The sequence below is a fragment of the Neolamprologus brichardi genome, chromosome 23 (genome assembly GCF_056152115.1).
Source record: "Neolamprologus brichardi isolate AB-2024 chromosome 23, ASM5615211v1, whole genome shotgun sequence".
Taxonomy (NCBI): domain Eukaryota; kingdom Metazoa; phylum Chordata; class Actinopteri; order Cichliformes; family Cichlidae; genus Neolamprologus; species Neolamprologus brichardi.
Genome location: NC_142125.1, coordinates 1308458 through 1331337, shown reverse-complemented (window position 1 = coordinate 1331337; position 22880 = coordinate 1308458). Strand labels below are relative to the sequence as shown.

Sequence of the window (22880 nt, the reverse complement as noted above, 5' to 3'; positions counted from 1 at the left end):
ACGAGGCCTTATGGACAGAATAAAAGAGACCTTTTAGGAATGTGCAGAACAAGTATTTTCAGCCATAGTATGCGGTGAAGCTGTAGAGATGATATGATTGGCTGGCAGAAAGTGAAGTAAGGGTCTGAATAATTCATGTTGTGGGGTAGCAGGTATGAAAGAGGCACGAGCAAGGAGGCATAGAGGCTGAAGAGAGGCTATGGATGGAGAGAGATGCTGTTGCCAGGGAACAGCAGCCACACAGACCACCACTGAAAACAACAGCAGGATTATCTGATGGGACTAAAAGCAGACAGAGGCTGGTGCTTATTTTTCCCAAGTTGCTGCAGGGATAAATAAGCTACTTCCATGGAGGAATGTAAATACAGTGGAAGCCCAAAGAAGCTTTTCAATTGATACTGTGGTGAGAAGAAAAAGCTTCTCCAAAGGTATTTGGGTCCACATGAAGGGAGAAGAGAGGGGGGGTCGATATATATAGAGAGAGAGATCACGATGCCAGAGCAGATGCGTTCCCATTAAAGGAATTTTGTGTCTCGGTGGTGTGGAAGTAAGAGCTGAGAGGCAAGGCTGTCAGCTCGCTCTTCACGGCCAGTCTTTCCCCAACAAAGGTGACCAGAGGCGGAGGAGAGGAGAGGGGGGTCCAGAACAGAGGTGCCCCCTGTCCTCAGACACCTGCTGCTGGCGAGCCGCGGACATCGAGGACAGTGTGTGACTGTGTCCGTGCACAAGTGCGCGTGCGTGAATCCGAACGAATGAATGAGAGACGGAGAGAGAAAGAGGAGGAGGAATTTTCGACTGACCCACGCTTTTCTGTTGATGTGGAGCAGCGGGGCGGTCTCCCCTCAAATCTTTGCATCTGTGACTGAGGACGAAGGAGACGCTCCACATCGGGAGATCTCACGCCGCTCGTGTGAGTTTAACATCCTTGCATTTATTTTATGCACGGTCACACAGCTCGCACACGCATGCACGATTGTCCGTTAATGTGAGAAATCTTTTCTGTTGGACGTTCCACTCGGGGTGACCTAGAAAGGCTGTGGAGCCATTTTGCTGCACCTTTTGGTGCTGATTGGCTTTGCAGAAATCATTGATGTTCTCATTTGAAGACCAGGAAGGTGCATGGTGTTTATTTATTTTTTTATAAACATGATTTTGCGATTCATGCCTGCTGGCATTTCATACACAGCCACAAGTGCTGCTGCCAAAACCACACCACTCCTAGTGATTATATCAGTGTTGCTATTATTTCGGTATGCACTGCTGCATGTCATCATCGCACTGGGGCTGGTTGTACTACAGCACATGTTTTGTGGCTAAACACACCTTTTCATTCTGTTTCTAAGTGCAACCTGCAACCCAAGAGTGGAAATGCTTCCATCGCTCTGTGGAACAGGCTCGGAAAAGCAGAACTTTAGGTCTTCTTATTAAGCATCCACTGAGAATTCTCTCTAAGCTCTTAAGCACAAATTAATTCATGCTTTTCAAGTTTTCTATTTAATGGTGTTAGTGCTCGGAAGCCTGAGAAAGCAGAGGTGTGGTCGACTTAAAGAGGAGTCAGTTTTGTCCTCCACGTCTGCCTGTGGAATTCCAGGCGAGGCCAAAGTCAATTTTCATATTTGACTTTTGAAGGATTTCTGCAGAAAAGCGAGCTCAGTCCGATCCAGTCACATGCCTCTCACATGTGCTCCGGTTGGCCGGGGGGATAAAAACCACGTGAGCTGCAGTGACTTAAGCCCCCTAATTATAATGAAAGAGAGTCAATATTTGGGAGAAATCTCACCACAGAGCTGACGTTTCCCTCAGCATACAGGCCAAAACACACGTTCCTGCAGCGCAGCAATGTGTGACACCTTTGGTCTGTGACTGCGAGTGCTATTGCTCATAAAAACTCTCTGCACACCTCCAGGCCCCTGCTCTCCTCTCTGAGGGATGGGCACCACAGAGGCGACTCTACGAATGGAGAACATGGAAGTAAAAGACGAGTGGCAGGATGAAGACTTCCCCAGGTATGATCCTTCCACTTTTTAAAGGCATCTAATGCGCGGTCGTGTTGATGTGATGATGAAAACTGATTGTAAGATTTAAAAAAAATCCACTTATTCTCCTTTAAATTCTCAGCTGATTGGTAATTTTCCACAACAGGATAAGATCTGCGATATTGTTTATAATTTGATGAGCAGTGGCTGAAATTCAGAGCTTAATGAGCAGAAAATAAGTGGCAGGAAAGTGTGATGAAAATCAGCATCCTCCTCCTGCTCCTCCTCCCTCTTCCCTCCTCCTTTGTTGGATGGGGGAGGCAGGAAGCCAGGGAGCAGGTGCAGCGCTGTCTTGGAAGCGGTGTCGGGCAACGTCATGTGACGCAACGGCAGTCGCTGATCAACAACACCAGTTCAGGAATATGGTGGCAGGTTTTGGTTAAAGACGGAGGGTCAGCCAGTTATTAAAGAAGAATCAGAGTGATGCTCTGCTCCGGTTCGGCTCACACCAGCTGAGAGGACAGGGAATGAGCCCAAACACAGAGGTGTGTGAGGTAAAAGATAAAGATCATTAAGGATCAGCTTGGACAAAAGCAGCCCCGTGCTGTCTGCTAAGGTAAGCATCAGTGGTTCGTGCTGATCTTAAGAGATAACGCAGACATAAACAGATGAGCTTGAGCTCGCCCCCCTCGTCAGTTTGCATTTCTATAAAAAAAGAGCTTCATTTGTGACAAAGGAAGCGGCGGATCAGTAGTCACAGCAGGGGTCCTCGGGGAATAGAGGCACAGTGTCTGTTTCTGTGGGCTGAAGCCTGATTGTTGGCTCAGGAGGAGCCCGCACTGTCACACAACTGTCCTCCCGCTAATGGGAGGATGAGACGGTTGGCTTTCACAGGAATGCAGCTAAGACCCTCTCTGCTGAACAACACTGCGCTAGAGCTCCCCACTCCTCCCAGTTTTTTAACCAGTGAGAGCACAGCTGCGCACTCAGTTGTTCCTCGGGTTTTATTGCCGACAGCCCAAAACAACACATGCAGGTGCAAGCACGTTTGCCCCCATTTGCTTGCTTTTTCTGCTTTAGACACATTTGACAAGGAGGGAAGAAGAGGACGATGTTGATGTCCTCCCATCCTCTCCTCCTCTCCTCCTCTCCTCCTTCTGTGCAGAGTGTAAACAGAAGCAGAAATGCAGACACTTTGTTTGTATGCAGACACACTTTTTTCCTCCTCTGTTTCTCCACCCCTCCATCATCCGCTCTGACTCACACCCTGCCCGGCGGCGCTGTAATCTTCGTCTCTCCCCGGAGACAAGTTAATAACCATCTCTATCCTCTTCTGCGTGCTCTTCTTTTCAGCACTTAGCCAGATTAGTGACAACACCCACGCCTAGCTTCGACCTTTTAACGCGGTACTAATCATATGGATCCATTTTATTATGAGGTAGGGCTGCCACAATTAGTCGACTAGTCACGATTACGTCGACTATCAAAATCGTCGACGACTGATTTAATAGTCGACGCGTCGTTTGAAGCTTTGTAAGATCACAAAAGACGCAGGAATAAGTAGTAGGATTTAAGAGTGTAATAACGGACTGAAACAGAAGATGGCAGCACTGCATGTACAAGGATGCCAGCTGCCGTTAAACCCTGAAGAAGAAGAAGAAGCTGTGTCCCAGAATTCATAGCGCAGCCCAGCTCAGTTTCCAACAATGGCGGCAGCTAGTTAGTTTTAATATTACTCTTATTATTCTTTCTGGGTCACAAAATAAACGTTTAACATATTTTCAGGCGAGAATGTAGCTGTGTAAACCTCAAATATCTGCTCAGTTTATCAAGACACCACATATGTTCAAAAGCGCTCTGACGTTTTCGGAGACGTCTGTTAGCCACTAGCTCGATAGCTAGCCGGGGGCTAGGCTCACTAGAGCCGTGAGAACACCGGACTCCCGGCAAATCGTTTTCAAACCCACCGCCGTCTTTCGCTACTCAGGTTAAATATATATAAGTCACTTAGATAGTGACTTAGATAGTCGACTAATCGCAAAAATAATCGGTGACTAGTCGACTATCAAAATAATCGTTTGTGGCAGCCCTATTATGAGGTCATAGTTACAAAGTGGGGCGTGCTTTAGGATGCATTTATCTCAGCTGAGGGAAAATGATGTGTTTTTGTACTGTGTGGCTGAACCTTTACTCTCTGCAGCATCATAACTTCCTCTCTGTCATGTAATAGATTGCACTAGATGCTTACATAGTGTATGCATGTTTCCAACCAGACCACTACCAGAGTACGGAGACATGGACCCCTCCTGTGGTCTCACAGATGACAGAACCTGTAAGTAACACCAACAAGTCAGGGGTCACCGAATGATCATTATTGATGACAAACCCCTCACAGTCTCTCTCCTCCTGCCCTCTGGTCTCACTGTAGCTCATCCTACCTCCCTGAACGTGAGCTCACCGGGAGGAGGAGGCGGCGGCGGCGTGTCCTCATCCCACCGGAAGAGGCGTACGTTGATCGCCCCGGAGATGAACCTCTCCCTGGATCAAAGTGAAGGCTCTTTGTTGTCAGATGACTTCCTGGACACGCCGGATGACCTGGACATAAACGTTGACGACATCGACACTCCAGATGAAACCGACTCACTCGAGTTCATCACGAATGGCAATGACCTGGAGTGGGAAGGTTAGCAGATCCATAACAGGTCACTGTTTTTACTCCTGATATTAATGCATCAGCTTCAAAAAGCTAACTGAGGCTGAACTTTAGGCAAAAAGGGTTTTTTGTTGCTATTTAAGCTGAAAATTCACTACATGTATCCATGCACGTACCATAAAATGTCAGCTGAGAAGTTACACTGTGCTCTTTAACCTAAACATGCTAATATATGTCGATTTTTACAGTCTTTGCAAAAGGAAAGGATCTGTAACACAACCTAACTTAAAAGGAGCTTACACATATTATGATTAATGTTTCCCTTCGACTAAAATGATTCAGCATAACTCTGTTCGTGCCCAGATGACACACCGGTGGCATCAGCGAAAGCAAATCCTGTTGACAGATCCGGAGAGGTGGGCGAGGATGGGAATGCCAACAACGGACGCCTCTGGAGAACAGTGATCATCGGAGAACAGGAACATCGCATCGACATGCAGGTCATCAGACCTTACCTTCGGGTCATCACACACGGAGGTGAGAGTCAGAAAAAGCTTTCAATTAGCAATAAAATAATCCTTAAAAAAAGAAAACAGTTGGGACGTTGTGTAAATGTTGATAAAGACAGAATACAGGGCTTCACAAAACTCATAAAGTCTTATTTTATGCACAGTAGAATATAGAAAACAGATCAAATGTTTAAACAGAGAAAGAAAAACCTGGATATAGTACATATATATATACACAGGCAGTGATTTGTGGATGCAGTGATTTCCATGACAGACTGACGCCTGAACACCTGAAAATCGTGTGTCTCATCATGAACTTTCCCCCTGTTGCCTGCATGCAGAGATTTTTCCGGGTTTTCTGAATTGTTGGTGATATATTGTACTGTAGAGGATCAGATATTCAAAGTCTTCACACTTTTATGTTTTGTAGATGCATTTTTTGCAAACTGGTGAAACTTAGAACTACGTTCACACTGCAGGCGAAAGCGCATCAAATCCGATTTTTTTGACCCTCTGCGACCCATCTATCTGATCATGGTGTGACAGTGTGAACGGCACAAATCCGATATTTTCAAATCCGATCTGGGTCACTTTCGTATGTGGTTCTGAATCCGATACATATCCGATGTTTCAGAAAGCTGCTGTTTGACGGTCATGTCGCATTAAATCCGTCTTTTACGTCACCGACACAAGACAGACGCCGATTATCAGCGCCGGAGAAGACATCATGAACGCTTCCTGTTTCACTAACTAGATGTTAGTGAAACTGTTGGGAAGACAACGTTGGAGAAACGTAAACATTTTATTTGTACTGTATAATCTGCAGATTCTGACAGAAATCTGCAACTATCCTTTGAAGCAGCGCTCCTCTAAAACAGCAATAAGGATCATTATTAGGTTATTTACATTATTATGTCAATAACAAAATAACTTAAAGCAAAAATTGGGAAACGTAAAGTCCGAAGTCTTTATATTAAGGGCCATCAGTCAAACAATACTGTTGGTCTGGGTCTAAACAGAGCGCGTTGTGTGTGACGTCTTCTTTTGCGCATGCGGCCGCTTTGAGCGTTCACACTAGAGCGCGTTTGCTGTCACATTTTATTTGTAGTGTGAACGAGCAGACAAAAAAATCAGAATTGAGCATTAAGACCTGCAGAGTGAACGTAGCCTAATATGCTCTCTTTGTAACCGGTCATGTGTAAAAATGACTTAATGTTTTTCAGGAAGTAGTAAAATGTCTCAGTTTAAACGTTCAACATGTTTCCTCTGGTTTGTTGTGAAGGTTTCCATGACAGTAATGTTAAACTCTCTCTCCTCAGGTTATTATGGCGAAGGCCTGAATGCCATCATTGTGTTTTCTGCTTGTTACCTGCCTGACAGCAGCTGTGCAGATTACCACTACATCATGGAAAACCTCTTCCTGTGCGTCTCTCAGCCAACTTACTCGCACTTTTAAGCCCTGTATGTCAACACATTTTGCACCCAACATGAAATCATAACTCTCGTGCCCTCCAGGTATGTGGTGAGCAGTCTGGAGATGCTCGTTGCCGAGGATTACCTGATTATTTACATGAATGGAGCAACTCCTCGGAACAAGATGCCTGGCATCAGCTGGCTGAAGAAATGCTACCAGATGATCGACAGAAGGTCAGAAAAAAGTTCAATACATTGATTGATATCTAGCGTATTGAGAATTTCTTTATATAGATCTTTTTGGAGATGTCCACATGGACATACCTGCTATTTTCTGAACTCTGGCTCATCATCCCACATACATGATGCTGATATTGACAGATATGAAAGGGAGAGAAATAAAAGTTTTCTCAAGCTGTCAGTCAGTGAAAGCTTGTCGATGGCTCTGAGTCCTGTTTTGCAGTTGGGAATAAAATGGGAATAAACTTTTAGCACACACACACACACAAAACAGCTAAACTGTATTTCCCATAAACGTGTGAACAACGATGCAGCTCTGTTAACAAACTTGAGTTTTCTTTCTGTTTCCTGGCAGATTGAGGAAGAACCTGAAGTCTCTGGTCATTGCTCATCCCACGTGGTTTATACGCACCGTCCTGGCTATATCGAGGCCTTTTATCAGGTGATACGAACAAGCTGAATATCAAACACTGAACGTTTTCCATTAAGACCTGAAGGTTAATCGATACAGGCCACACGATGTCTTTTAACCTCCTGAGAACTGAGTCCTTGTTTGTTTTTCTGATAGCTATTTGAGATCAGACAGTCCTGTCATGTCTATAAACTAAGCTCACTTGTTACTTTGTTACTTTGTTACATAGTTGCTACAAACTACAATGTCCTCATGTGGGTAAATGGGTTAATTTTACAGAATAATACAATAAAATCAAGATTTCATAGTAAGTATAAAGCCGGGTTGAGCAGAATGAAGTGTAATGTGCAGGAAAGGAAACATCCCTGAGACGGGAGGTCTGACACAGAGCAACTATAATAACTTTAATCTGTTTCTCATTTAAAATATCAGTTTGACAGCGTGGATCTGTTTGCTGCAGATTTTTTTATTGTTTGTCTTTTTATGTGTCTGTGTAACTGTTGTGTTGCTTTTCTCTTGTCCTCTGCAGCGTGAAGTTCATGAATAAGATCCAGTACGTCCACAGCCTGGACGAACTGGCAGAAATGGTGCCCATGGAGCACGTCCACGTCCCCGAGTGTGTGGTGCAGTAAGTATCTGTGACCACTAGATGGAGAACATGAGCTTTACCTGCAGGAGTGGTTAATCCTTTTTTCTTTTTTTAAAGTTATTACTCATTTAAATCAAACCGAGAACAAGACTGCTGTTTGAATAAATGTACAATAAGATTATTACCTCAGTGCTTAAAAAGAGGACTTAGATGGCAGGATTCACTGTGTGATGTGAGGATATAACAGCGCCTCTCATTTTCAGATTTGACGAGGAGAGGATTAAAGCCCGGAGGGAAAGGTAAGATATAGCTTTGTGCAGTTTTAAATAGCATTACGCACCAACCTCGTGCATATTATTATATACATGTAACTGTGTGCAGAATTAAGAGTGGCTGAAGCACTTAGAACTGGTGTGTGTGTGTGTGTGTGTGTGTGTGTGTGTGTGTGTGTGTGTGTGTGTAGGATTGAGCAGGAGCAGAGACAGCAGGAGCAGCATCCAGCCCCGCAGGAGCCCGTGAAAAAGTCTGAGAGGTAGAGTTCCTCTTAAACCACATTTTAATGTGTGACAACAAACTCAGAAGCTCATCAGGTTTCAGTTCATTTTCACACCTCTTACCTTTACTTTTCTTTTTCAGGCCAAAATCAATGATTGTAGGTCAAGGGTTGTGAGAAGGACGGAGATTTGAAGGTAACGTTGCACTTCTTATTTCAGCCACAAGGTGGTGCTCTGCTCTCACATGAGTTTACCGCATCATTAAGCCTCTGCACAGATTCCAGTTTATGTTTATAGAAGTACATCCACTCTGTCCTAATTTTGGATTCATGTTCTATGATGGTTGGACAGGTTTGTCTGTCAGGGTCACAAACTGAAGAAATAATCATCTGATTGCTTTGGTGCTAAAAGTAGAACTGAGCAGGACGCAGTTTGCACGGTGTGAGTTGGTACTTGTGTGATGTGTGCTTCTTCGCTGCCTTTAAATACTGAGGTTCTGTCCTTAGCTGAACTTTTCTCCTTCAGTGTTTCTTTCTCTACATTTCCTTGATTCTGTTTGGTGCAGCTTCTTTTCCGCTTTCTAAAGTTACAGCTGTGAAACAACATTTCTCAGTTTCTCGTGTACTTCAGAGATTAACTTAACCCAGCTGATGGTCACGTACATATTCTGTAGCTTCCACGTCATTTAAGTGATGATGAGGAAACAAACTTTGCTTTGTTTTTAGATTTTAGGGGCATTTTACATATTTCACCAAACTTTAGCCTCACACAGTTTGTGCTGTATCTCTGGATGAAGTTTCCTGGATATCAAACAATTTTGGTGTTTTTATCATCAACATAAGGCTGACTGAAGAGGTTAATACTGTTCATTTTAAGTATATTGTCAGTCCTTGAAGTAGATAACTCCTGTACAGAAGCTGATTCAGGCTAAAATTTCAGTGGATAGTTTGTTTGTTTTTTTTAATCGATAATATCCTTACAGGCTAAAGATGGCGGCACGTTCGGGGTAAGGCTGCTAATGTGGCGGTACATGCTGGTAGAAACCAGGTGGCTGAAGGTTGTATAGAGTAGTGACCTGTGACAGTCCGGCTGATACGCTCAGAGAGACTGTGTGCTAATGCTACACATCACTGAGGTGCAGAAGCGAGATTCTTGTCTATTTTTTAAACTACTTGAAAAGAGATCATTTTTAGTTTAGGTCTGACCATCATACACTCATACAGGCCACTTCATTAGGCACACTCCTTCAACTGCCTTAATGCAAATTTCTAATCGCCCAATCACGTGGCAGTAGATCGATACACTGTGGCATGTTGACGTAGTCGAGTCAAACTGCTGAAGTTTAAACCCATTCAAGCGGGTAAAATGCCTTGTTGATGCCAGAGGTCAAAGGTCATGACCAGACATCTTGGAGCTGATAGGAAGGCAGCAGTAAGTGAAATAACTGGAGGTAAGCAGGTGGTACACGGCAGCAGAAGACCACACCGCTGCTCCTGTGAGCTGTGAGCAGGAAACTGAGGCTACAGTTCTCACAGGCTCGACGGAAGTGGACCACAGCAGATTGTCTGTGTACGTTCTCTGTTATCTGGGTCAGTTTGTAGTGCTTGAGGAAAAGGAAACTGGACCTCGTATTCAAGAACCTTTTTCAGTCCAAAAACAACTGGTGGAAAATCCTTGGTATTCAATTTCTAGTGGGATTCTCCCTTTGGACATAATCCTGGGAATTATTGGCCCACTGTTGATGCAGCAAGTCGTTAAGGGTCATTTCCACCAAGTTGTTAATTGTTTGTGAGACTTTGCTCCATCGCGCTCGTCATTATGTGAGCGTGGGTTGGATCGGCTTGCAAAGAGACTCCAAAACTGCGTTGTGGGTGGCTGCTTCCTGATGCTGTAAGCCACCATCTCTGTTAAACGATGATCAGTTATACTTAATGAAAATGTCTCCTCTGTCTTCTTGCTCCAACATGGGAACATTAGCATAATCAAACATGTCCTCCCTTTTTTATAAGTGCAGATATCCAGCTGAATCTCGTCCTACTGAGGTGTTTCTCCTGTGCTGTGCATATGTGGAGTAGGTCTGTGTAACGGTCCAAGCATTCCTCACTGCATAGACTACACTGTGTATGCTGTGCAATGTGCAGTGCTTGTGTTTTGTCCTGGGCGAGCGTTTTGTCCTGATTTCTGCAGTGACATTCAGCTGGTGGGGTCAGAATGTGGCAAAAACATCACGAGAGCATCGATCCATCCTGCCTCATATTAGTGGTTCAGACTGGTAGTGACGGAGGTGTGGGGGATGGCCCAGCATGAATGGACCCATCTTCATATGGTGCTTACAACAGGATAATGAGCCGTGCAACAAAACTCCAAACTGGTTTCTTGAACATGACAAGTTTGCTGGATTGAGATCTGGTGACTGCGGAGACCATTTGAGTACAGTGAAGCACCTTTGGGATGTGGTTGAACGGGAAATTGACATCGTGGATGTTCAGCCAACAAATCTACTGCAGCTGTCTGATGTTATTGTGTCAGTATAGACCCACATCTCTAAGAAATGCTTCCAGCACCTTGAACCGAGGCTGCTCGGAAAGCAAAAAGCAGATCCAACTCGTTCTACCTGATGAATTGACCACTAAGTATAATCTTGTCAGTTTAACTACAAAAATTGACTGATAGTAAAAGATTTTAGAAGCATAAGTCCCGTCTTTGTTTCCTTCGTTCCAAAATAATTGGCTGTTTACTCCTTAGACAAACACAGTGTGGGCCTGTTCTGTCCCTCATCGACAGCTGCACGTGTCTAAAATAACACTTACATGTTTTTATTGTACAGACATGATTGTTCTTTGTGCTCTTTTCTGTTTGTGCAGGGCTCAGCTGAAGTGGAGCGTGAACGACCAGCGAGTCTACATAAGCTTCGTGTCATCATCCCGCTGACGATTTGTGCCGTCGTTGTCCGATCAAAACAAAACAAATGCTCCGTCCCATAATTAATAACCCCACATGCCACTGGGAAGTCACCCTCCTCCATCCCAGAGGGGTTTAATGGCCACACTAAATGAAGTCACTACTCTGTTACCAGATTTGATTTAAAAGCTGAAACCGCTGCTCGATTCATTCACTCGTGCTGGATTATAATGAGCCTCCTTGTTTCTCGTTGTTCGAGTCAGAGATTACAGGCTTGAAGTTAATGAAGGCAAATCACCCGGATGACCTGAAAATCGTGACAGTTTAAAAACACGAGCGAATCTTGAAGCTCCTTTAACTGAGATGTGGGTCAGTACGAGACCACTGGAACAAACTCACATTTATATTCATGTGAATGTCGTGTGCGTCAGATGTAGATAACGAGGCTTTTCCAATGTATCAGATGCTTTATTTTATTTTTTTACCTCATACCTGCTGCATCATGAGGCCCTTTGAAGCGCTCTCATATGCTGTTCTGACATGTCAACATGTGCTAACGTTTGCTGGTGCGCGGATCCTTTAGCTCTGTGAAGTTTCCTTTGATCGCCTCCACCTGCACTGTACCCGGTGTCATTATGTGCCTCAGTCATCCTGAGTGTTTAAAACAAAAGGCAGGAACGTGAGCGCTTACTGCAGTTTGTGACCCATGTTGGAAAATCTACAGGAGTCCCTGTGGACTGTAAGATGTATTTAGGTAAGTTCAAGCAATATATTGTTTATTTTGTGTAACATAGTCACATAAACAGCCTTCATACAACACTGAATGCTTTGTATTTAGATAATATTTTGGCTAAACTCCATATTACAGGTTCCCATAAATGTAATACTAACACGTGTGCAAAGTATCTACAACAAACTTGTATAGATTCTGTAAAGATGTGATGAAAGTCAAGACATGAAGCAGACAAAGTTTGACAAACTGCACATGAAGCAGTGAAGCTTTCTCTCGGAGGGGGTCGCGATTAATATGTCTGAATTGAATTCTAGATTAACGAGTAAATGTTTTGGTCATTTCAGCGCTTCAGAAACGTCCTCAGAGATGAACGGTGTCAGCACCACTGGACGTTTAACTCTGGTTCTTTGTGTCTTCCATTTTTTCAAATTATTGTAGCAGGAAGACTGAAGCGTAGGATCACTTCTGTGTGGACTTCATGACTTGATTGTCTGTAAACTGCTCATATGTTTTGCACTATTGAATTTGGGTAGTTTAAGACTATGATAGATTTATGCATTTTGAGCTGTCGTTAGCATGACTTGTGTTTTTGTAGGTTGTGGGCATTCTTATGCATTTTTGGTACAGAAAATCTGACCAATGAAAAGTCTGTTTATAAAGTGCCGACTTACTTTACTCCTCTTCTGTTGCCTTTCCAGAGTGGCAAAGTTGGACAAAAAGCTTGAACTTTTCCTTTAAGAGTGTTTTTCACTGGCAAACCCGACCTGGCGGCGTCCCGTCTTCATTCTGTGAGGGGGACGCCTCTCGTTGGTCGTTTGTTGGTTGAACTGAGTGCCTATTGTCGAACCAAATGCTTCGAGGAAATCTGGAAAAATGAAGGAATGTACAGTGTAGCATTTTACTTTTTGGTTATGTTTTTTATTTGAGTCACACTCGTGCATAAACTGTTCATTCTGACTATAAAAGCACAAAATCTGTAATGTTTCAACCCATAAACCGACCATACCTGCTGTAAAATGTTTGCTCACGTATGAACTGTTTCACTCTCCTGAAGCTTCCATGATTGTTTCTGCCTGTAAATATGACTGAATAAATTGTTCCTCATCATATGTTCTCTGTCTGTTGCTTAGAGCGCTGCCTGGGCTTAGATTGGTTACATGCGTGTTAAACTACTCTATGTTCTCTGAGCTGTTTGCAAATATTGGCTTGACTTCCTGGGTGTCACATGGAGGTGGGTGTGTGGCGGCTTTTTCACAGAACAACGTGTAACAGGGCGACTCTTTCTCAGCACCAAAACAGTAGTGTGTGACGTGATGCAACGACAGTACACGTACAATATACACTCACTGGCCACATCATTAGGTATACCTGCTCCCTGAGACGTACGTGGCACCAACTCAGTGCACGTGCAAAGCAGATGTGTTACAGCAGCAGAAGAGCACATGGTGCGCCAGTCCTGTCAGCAAAGAACAGGAAACTGAGGCTACAGTCACCACGGCTTATTAAAATTAGACAACAGAAGATGTTTGTGTAGGTTTCTCAGTCACTCAGGTCATTTTTTGAGCAAGTGGACTTTTTTCTGTCTCTCTCTCTCAATCTAAGACACCTTTTCAGTTCCAAAACAACTAAACGAGAGTTCCAGATATCATTTAACCCGTGATGGGATTCTCCCCTTCGAGGTGCTTCTGAGAATCTTTGACCCTCTGTTAATCATTTAACAAGCTAACGGTCGTTACCGCCAAGGTATGAACTGTTTGTGAGACACCGTCCCACCCTGCAATCATAGGATCTATTCAGATGTGCCGAGGTGTCATTATAGGTGGCTGATAGCTGGTGGTGTGGGCCATTACTGTTTAACGATGGTCATTAACTTCCTGCCTCGTTTTAATGATTCATGCTGGTGGTGATGGTGGTGTGGGGTGCGTTTTCTTGGCATGCGTTTGGCTCCTTAGTTTAGCACTAAGGAGCCAAAGGTTTGAGCAGTGTTTAAATAAAACAGCTTACCTGTCTGTTGTTCCTGCCCATGTCCAGACCTGTATGACCACACTGTGTCACGAAGCTCAAACTGGTTCCTTGAACGTTACAGTGAGTTCACTGTGATCATGTGGCCTTTAAAGTCACCGCATCTCAATCCAGTAGAGCACATTTGGGATGTGTGCGCTACTATCAACAAATATGGACCCAATTCTCTGAAGAATGTTTCCTGCACCCTGTTGAATCAACGCCATGATGAATCAAAGCAGACCATACTAATATATCTTAATCTATGGCCTCGCCTCTGCAGTGATACAGACATTTAAAAAAATGTTTATTCTAAGATGCTGTACGCTGAAAAGCCAACTTACCTCGTATCTACTGAAATATTGACTTTAATGAAACCATTGCCAATCAGGAAGGAGGTTCTGCAGCATCCGGTCCTGTACCAGCAGACTGAGAGAAGCTTTTTCCACCAGGCCATCAGACTGCTGAACACTTCATAGACACCTCACCTCCACTACTGGAACTTCAACATTATGCACTCCACACTGTATATAAATGCCACTTGTTTTGCACAATATCCAACTACCAACCTCTGTATATTTTGTATATTTATTTTATTTTTACTCTATTTAATTTGTAAAATACAGTGGGGCAAAAAAGTATTTAGTCAGCCACCGAGTGTGCAAGTTCCCCCACTTAAAATGATGACAGAGGTCAGTAATTTGCACCAGAGGTACACTTCAACTGTGAGAGACAGAATGTGAAAAAAAAATCCATGAATTCACATGGTAGGATTTGTAAAGAATTTATTCGTAAATCAGGGTGGAAAATAAGTATTTGGTCAATAACAAAAATACAACTCAATACTTTGTAACATAACCTTTGTTGGCAATAACAGAGGTCAAACGTTTACTATAGGTCTTTACCAGGTTTGCACACACAGTAGCTGGTATTTTGGCCCATTCCTCCATGCAGATCTTCTCAAGAGCAGTGATGTTTTGGGGCTGTCGCCGAGCAACACGGACTTTCAACTCCCGCCACAGATTTTCTATGGGGTTGAGGACTGGCTAGGCCACTCCAGGACTTTCAAATGCTTCTTACGGAGCCACTCCTTTGTTGCCCGGGCGGTGTGTTTTGGATCATTGTCATGTTGGAAGACCCAGCCTCGTTTCATCTTCAAAGTTCTCACTGATGGAAGGAGGTTTTGGCTCAAAATCTCACGATACTTGGCCCCATTCATTCTGTCCTTAACACGGATCAGTCGTCCTGTCCCCTTGGCAGAAAAACAGCCCCATAGCATGATGTTTCCACCCCCATGCTTCACAGTAGGTATGGTGTTCTTGGGATGCAACTCAGTATTCTTCTTCCTCCAAACACGACGAGTTGAGTTTATACCAAAAAGTTCTACTTTGGTTTCATCTGACCACATGACATTCTCCCAATCCTCTGCTGTATCATCCATGTGCTCTCTGGCAAACTTCAGACGGGCCTGGACATGCACTGGCTTCAGCAGCGGAACACGTCTGGCACTGCGGGATTTGATTCCCTGCCGTTGTAGTGTGTTACTGATGGTGACCTTTGTTACTTTGGTCCCAGCTCTCTGCAGGTCATTCACCAGGTCCCCCCGTGTGGTTCTGGGATCTTTGCTCACCGTTCTCATGATCATTTTGACCCCACGGGATGAGATCTTGCGTGGAGCCCCAGATCGAGGGAGATTATCAGTGGTCTTGTATGTCTTCCATTTTCTGATGATTGCTCCCACAGTTGATTTTTTCACACCAAGCTGCTTGCCTATTGTAGATTCACTCTTCCCAGTCTGGTGCAGGTCTACAATTCTTTTCCTGGTGTCCTTCGAAAGCTCTTTGGTCTTGGCCATGGCGGAGTTTGGAGTCTGACTGGTTGAGGCTGTGGACAGGTGTCTTTTATACAGATGATGAGGTCAAACAGGTGCCATTCATACAGGTAACGAGTGGGGGACAGAAAAGCTTCTTACAGAAGACGTTACAGGTCTGTGAGAGCCAGGGATTTTCCTTGTTTGAGGTGACCAAATACTTATTTTCCACCCTGATTTACGAATAAATTCTTTACAAATCCTACCATGTGAATTCATGGATTTTTTTTTCACATTCTGTCTCTCACAGTTGAAGTGTACCTCTGGTGCAAATTACTGACCTCTGTCATCATTTTAAGTGGGGGAACTTACACAATCGGTGGCTGACTAAATACTTTTTTGCCCCACTGTATGTACACACACACACACACACACACACACACACATATACACACACGTAGAAAAACATATTTAGTATACACATTCAGTAATATGCATAAACTCTTATATTGTACATATATTTATTCATATAATTCTCAGATTTAGCCATTCTTATATTTGCTTGTTCTTATATTATTGTACTTTGCACACCTCTGTTGCTTGTGAAGCTCACACACAAGAATTTCACTCACATGTACTGTACCAGTGTACCTGCACATGTGATGAGACAATAAAAGTGATTTGATTTGATTTGAATGTTATTAATTCATCTCCTGCCCTTATTCTCTATTATATGTCAAAATATATGGAAACAATACATTGATTTGGCCTTAAATTCAGAGGTAATAAAACAGTAGTTTCACAGTAGCATATTAAGAGTACAAACTGTCCTAACTATCTGGAGTCTACAGTGTACGATAACTATGTTCATGGATGGCTCTTTGGTGTGAGCTTTAGTTTCCTTTGTCGTAATTGTTAGTTTAAAGTTACACAAACCAGCTCACACTGGATTTGCAGTGTGACCCTCCCACTTGCAGGGATGGCCTGTAGCTGCTGAAGACTGCAGACACTCATGTGAAGGTTTCCTCGTTTTCTTGGATCTAGGAAGACTTGTAATTGCAACACAGCTAGAAGACTCGCCCATCACACCTTTATGATGTTCACTGTCGACTGTTGAGCCTCAACGTGCACGTGGACACAAACACACGTACTGGGAAACAGATCAAGGCCATAAACAACACTTTATGGAGGCTGTAATTCACATCTACCAGAACCTCCACGTGTTCTCTCGAAATATTCCCTCATTTGTCTCTTACCTCATTTATGACACAACCTAGCAAGAACATTTGAGGCAGAAAGTAAACATCAGGCATGCTCCACTTCACAGCTGAACCTGTGACTTCTCCTTCGTCCTAATTAAGTTTTTTTTAAATGTAGGTGCTGCTCGCTGGCTCACAATGGAGCTCACACTGCCCTCACACTCCTGAGTAAAGCGCTATACAAATACATGCCATTTACCATTTTTACCATCTGACACACTTCACACATGAATGCTCACTGGGATGATATATTATCAACAACCTCAGTTTGAAAATTAGTCAGAGACAAGAAGCATATTGCTCCTCATGCCAAAGAGTCAGATGATCTACTGTGGCTGCTTTTAATTTAATGAACATTAGTAGCAGACAAACTATGGTCCCAGCATTTTGTTCTTAAAATTTCACTGAAGTATGATAAAATAAAGGAAAAACTGAAGTACTTATAGGGAGCAGAACCCCAGACTTTAGTTTTCAGAGGGTGGGCATTTTGCCATGGCTTAGTATTAATATAATTATGGTTTTATTATCTTAAATCAGGTAAATGAAACAGTACTTGCTTTCTACAACTATCGTCAAAAGATCAAATTAAAGAAAATCATATGTTGTACTGACTGTTTCACGTTTTTCTTTTAATTTGTCACCCCTAACTAGGTTCAATGATGTTCTAATTATTATTATTGCTCCTAATTTGACTTTCACCCGAGCACATGACCATACTGTAAAATATTAGTGTTATTTTTATGCATCCATTTGACACCATCAATGGTAGTTTTCCACAGGCCGCTGACTCTGCAGGTGGATTAGATGCTGAATGGAATAGTACGAGCGCCTCACCATCTGGCTCTCATATGGACATCGGCAAGCGCGGAAACAATAAGGAAATGGGTGAAAGTTACCGGCTTCTGATTGGCCGGCGAGGGGTTTGGGCGCTCTACCCGCTGCTGATTGGCTGCTAAAAAGGTACACACAGAACGGCTCTGACGGCACGTAGCACGCGGTGGAAAAAGAGCACGAGCACGCCTGACCACGAGAACACACCACGCCCACGTTCGCTGTGACGTTTTAGAGCTCGGGCTGGATATAAATTAGCGCGCCTCCCGCTCGCAGTACTACAGAGAAACACGCTGAGAGCGAAACGGAAGATTTCTGGAAGTATTTCTGGATCGTTTAAAATTCTTGTTTTTTAAAATTTGGGATTTTCGTTCTTGGTGAAAGTTGTTCGTGACTGTTTGAACGAGACCTGTCCGGAAGAAGCGAGACGATGAAGTGCATTATAGGAATTGGCGGGTAAGTTTGACTAGCTTATCGTATTTATTTAACTACCAAGTCAACGGTTTTAACGTTTCCTTTTATCCGTTAACGTGAAAAATGGCTGATGTAAGTCGACTAAACACAGTGACAGTGGAGCAGGGTCACGCTGCGGCGATGCTCTGACTGCGCTGTGTGGCGCAGTTCATTGTCGTTATTGCTCGTACAGGTTTGTTTTGCCAAACTGGTGCTTCAGGGTTTTTGTTTTTTGTAATGGTGATTGTTTGTCTCAGATTCATACCTGTTATCATTTTTGGCCGCCCGCCACAAACCTGTTCAAAGTCACATCCGGTCCGGTCGGTTTGTTGTTATAAATCGAGCGGGACTTTTGAAAATTCACCGCCAGGTCAGCTCAAAAGTGGAGGGAGATCTGAGTTTAGTGTTGCCATAACACGTATTATTATTATTATTATTATTATTATATTTGTGCAACATATTTAATATTTAAATGTAACACATTTAAACTTAACTTGCTCCCAGAGTTTTTGTGTTTTCATTTGTTTCCTTTTAATAATGTACACAAATTTACTATGTTGAATATTAACAAAGCTCAATATAATACATAAATACTGGCTGCCATAAAGCTAACGGAAGGTCATTAATTTTGCTGTGGTGATAGCGGGCATTTTTATCACCCTGTGCCTTTCTGTTTACAGGGTGACTAATGGTGGTAAAACCACTCTAACAAATAACTTGATCAAGACTTTGCCCAACTGCTGTGTCGTGCATCAAGATGACTTTTTCAAGGTGAGTGTAAGCTAGTGGATTGTTTTCGGGTTTTTGTTTTGTTTTTTTTGTTTTTTTTTTTCCCCATGCTGCTTTCTCCTCTTTGGACACTGCATGATATTTGCATTTCAACAAAATAGGAGGGCTTCCCTGAGTGGTACCCCACCCCATCCCCCCACTTCTTGTTCTCCAGATTAGATCCAGAGTTGTGTCTTTCCCTTGTTGTCTCGCCTCACTGCTTCGGTCTTGTTTTCTCTTCCCCGCATCCTTGAATTTCTCCATTTATTCTCGTCATCTACATTTTCTTAAGATGGCTGTTAACATCAACTTCTCTTGTTATTGAGTCTTTTCTTATTTCTCTCTGTATAAGCACTACTACATTAGATGATGTGTTTTGCTCTCTCTCTCTCTCTCTCTCTCTCTCTCTCTCTCTCTCTCCCCCCCCCCCCCAGTATAGTCACAGCTGCATACTTGTGTGAACGGCTTGCTTTGTTTTGTGCATGCCCCCTGCTGTGTACCCTCTGTACTCACTTGTTTGGCCTTAATAACTCTGGCATGTGAGTGGGATCTGCAAGTGTTCAGAGCTGTGAGGTTGCAGCAGTGTTTTATTGGTCACTGTTATTTCAGAAACCCGATCAGATAGAAGTCGGGGAGGACGGCTTTAAACAGTGGGATGGTAAGACTTCACCCGAAGACTGCCAGTGACTCATTAATCTTATATCCACATAGCTGCCCATTTTAACATAGTTTACCTCCACAATCCATAATTGCACACAACCATAATCATGCACATCAAAAGTTTATTGTAGCCTTCAGTAGTGCGCAAACAACAAACACACATCCAATAAATTACATTGTTTGTTTGGGTTTGTTCTAACCTTTTTCTCTCTTCTTTCCATCTTTTTTTTTTTTCTTGCCTCTTAATCTTTCTTTATAGTTATCACAGCGTTGGATATGGAGGCCATGACCAACACGATAAAAGGCTGGATTGAGAACCCGGTGAAGTTTGCCAGATCTCACGGTGTCCCTTTGTCGTCTTCCTCCGATTTGGCCAACACCGACGAGCAGATCCACATCCTGATTGTGGAGGGCTTCCTGCTCTACAACTACCCGTAGGTTTAAAGCAGACTTTCATATCTTTTAATAAATGAAGTATTGTTCACACTGAGCACATTTGTTTGAAGTCAGTCAGTTAATTATTTTCAAACCACTGATTTATCTGGTTGTGATGGCGACACACATTAGGCGGTATGATTTCTGCCGTGTCACGTGTTGGTTTAGCGTGCTTACCACTCAGTCGTGTTCAGTGACGCCCACGTGGTCAGCTCAGGCAGGTCCTGCAGTTAGAGATAAGGCCTTCAGCAGAAAGATGCTGTCAAGGTGCAACTCTGACGCCGCTGCTGCTGCGTGTTCAGTGCGCTAGTGATGACTGTCAGAGGTGTAGATAAGGCGCCATCTGAACAGTTGCATAACTGAACTCCTTTGACTCTGAAGATGTTGTACATCATTGCGTCACTTTTCTGTCTGCCTTCTAGGCCCCTGCTGGACGTCTTCGACAAGTGCTACTACATCTCGATACCCTACGAGGAGTGCAAGAGGAGAAGAAGGTGAACAATGAAAGATTTCACTCATACTGTTAGGAGTTTTTCATCTTTTCAAGTGGAAGTTCTCACTGTATTTTTGTCACTTTCAGTACGAGACAGTACACCGTCCCTGACCCTCCTGGCCTGTTTGATGGCCACGTGTGGCCCATGTACCTGAAACACAGGAAACAGATGGAGGACAGTGGCTTGAATATCGGTATGTAGCAGCTGGATTATGTGAGGACATCTTTGCCATCCATGTATGTTGGCAGTAAGAGCATTAAACATATGACTAAATCATTTTCTTTGCAGTGTCCCTCGATGGCTTGAAATCCAAACAGGAAATCTACAGCCAGGTGTATGAAGACATTCAGAACAACCTGCTCAATCGTTTATAGGTAAGGAGGTGGAGGGAGTGTGCTACTGTGTCATTAATGTCATAAACCGTACACAAGTTTAGACATTTGTCTCCTACTGGGAACAGTTCAGTTGTTTGTACGGCTAAAACACTCAGATTTTGAAGAAGTAGATGCTTCATACAACCTGTACAAATGTTGATGCAAATATTAACGTGTGGAGTTTGCAGACTTGTTTAACAGTTTTGTTTTCTGTGTCTTGCAGCAGGAGGACTCGTCTCCACACCTGTACAGAATCTGTAAATAGACCAGTGATTTTTTTTGTTATGAAGGTTTTTTTGTAATATTCATTTTTTTGGTAAATGGATGAATGAATGTTAACTTATCGTTGTCTTTTTATCATTTTTCTGATGATCAATGTTTTAGTTATTTCTGTGAAGGTGATTGTTGAACTGCTCGTTACTTTGTTACCATTACATTAAACAGCTTGTATTGGACCATTTGTGTGCCAGCCACATTCACCTGTCAATAAAAGCATTATTTGCTGTTGAAGGGAACAAACGTGTTGTTGTTTCTGTCACCGTGACATAAAACGTCTGCAGATGACGTTGGTGTTGGATCACATACTGAATGTTATCAATGCCGCTTGTTGCCTTTCATCTTAAATCCTGACAGCTGTGACTCACTGAGCTCTCAATAAGCCTGCCAGGGTCTATTAAAGCAGGCCTGCAGTGTAAAACTGATGACCGTGTAAAATCAGCAGGCTTGCGTTTTGTGTGGCATTCTGTAAGGAGGAAAATGAATCTTTCTGTGTTTAAAGAAGCAGCTCAGTGACACAGATTACCCGCCTTATTTAGAAGACATCAAGTATATAATGTAAATTTATAAGGATTTGGGGGCTTTCTTAAAAAGAGAAAATGTGAACAGGAAACTGATGTATCTATGGTCGTGGTGGATGTTTGTTGCTCAGCACCCAGTTTATACTGGTTACTTTTTTTCTACATTTCTAATTATGTTTTTATTTAATTTGAATTTTAACATTTTTATAAAACTAATTTTCTCAGTTATACAGATTACATTATGTGAAGGGTTTCTACTATCATCCAGCCCATTATAGCAGGGGTGGCCAGCTCCAGGCCTCGAGGGCCGGTGCCCTGCAGGTTTTAAATCTCACCCTGGGTCAACACACCTGAATCAAATGAGTTCATTACCAGGCCTCTGGAGAACTTCAAGATATGTTGAGGAGGTCATTTAGCCATTTCAATCAGCTGTGGATAAAGGACACATCTAAAACCTGCAGGACCCTCGACGCCTGGGTTTGGACACCGCTGCTCTATAGAGTACAGATGTGGTCAGTTTCCATAAATGGCTTGATGGCCTTTTAATGGTTTCTTTGAACTTTTTTTCCCAGGGTGAAATTGTACAGCTTTAATGACTTAAAAACAAGAATTTGGTCTATTTTGATTTCATATTGTGCTTTCCATGCAGGTTTAAATATACACTTACAGCCCCACTAATATTAATGAATTACAACTTGACTAGATGATCAACTACCATGCATGACCACTGGCATAGTGTTGTTTTTATACATACATGCAAATCTTTTAATAAGTTGAGCTGAAGGTTCTAAAAATAGCTTTTAACCTGACGAGGTCAGAGCCCGTTAAATTCTTGTTAGTGATCATGATCGTATACAGCTGGTGGTTTCTCTTTCACAGCATTCGCCAGTGACTGTCCAAGAAGGAGAATTGGACACAAGTTGGGAAAGTCTCTCTGAGTCATTTTTAAACAACTGCAGACTCCAAGAAGACGCACGAATCATTCACACGTGTCACTACTTTGCCAAGGAAAACCCAAACTGTCACCCTGAGATGAAGGAATTTGGTTGTTTGATGGAAACTTTTCTTTATGGCTACC

The 22880-nt window shown here is 43.0% G+C and overlaps 2 protein-coding genes across 3 annotated transcripts; both read left to right on the top strand.

The window, feature by feature from the left end:
- Window positions 1–157: 157 nt before the first annotated feature.
- On the top strand, window positions 158–13021 carry atcaya (ATCAY kinesin light chain interacting caytaxin a). 2 transcript variants are annotated; one of them, XM_087836285.1, is made up of 13 exons: window positions 158–910; window positions 1907–2006; window positions 4250–4308; window positions 4405–4659; window positions 4993–5166; window positions 6458–6560; window positions 6654–6785; window positions 7147–7233; window positions 7733–7831; window positions 8056–8091; window positions 8256–8324; window positions 8429–8481; window positions 11151–13021. In XM_087836285.1, the coding sequence occupies exons 2-12, from the start codon at window positions 1930–1932 to the stop codon at window positions 8460–8462; spliced, it is 1125 nt and encodes a 374-aa protein (XP_087692411.1). In that variant the 5' UTR covers window positions 158–910; window positions 1907–1929; the 3' UTR covers window positions 8463–8481; window positions 11151–13021. The 2 variants fall into 2 exon arrangements, with proteins under 2 accessions (XP_087692411.1, XP_087692412.1); XM_087836286.1 differs by lacking the exons at window positions 158–910; window positions 1907–2006 and adding an exon at window positions 2151–2592.
- A 5015-nt stretch (window positions 13022–18036) lies between these two features.
- mibp (muscle-specific beta 1 integrin binding protein) lies at window positions 18037–21524 on the top strand. The gene is made up of 8 exons (XM_087836268.1): window positions 18037–18277; window positions 18955–19045; window positions 19652–19700; window positions 19962–20136; window positions 20560–20631; window positions 20718–20824; window positions 20920–21005; window positions 21229–21524. Exons 1-7 carry the CDS (start codon window positions 18252–18254, stop codon window positions 21003–21005), a joined length of 606 nt encoding a protein of 201 aa, XP_087692394.1. The 5' UTR covers window positions 18037–18251; the 3' UTR covers window positions 21229–21524.
- The last annotated feature ends 1356 nt before the right edge of the window (window positions 21525–22880 follow it).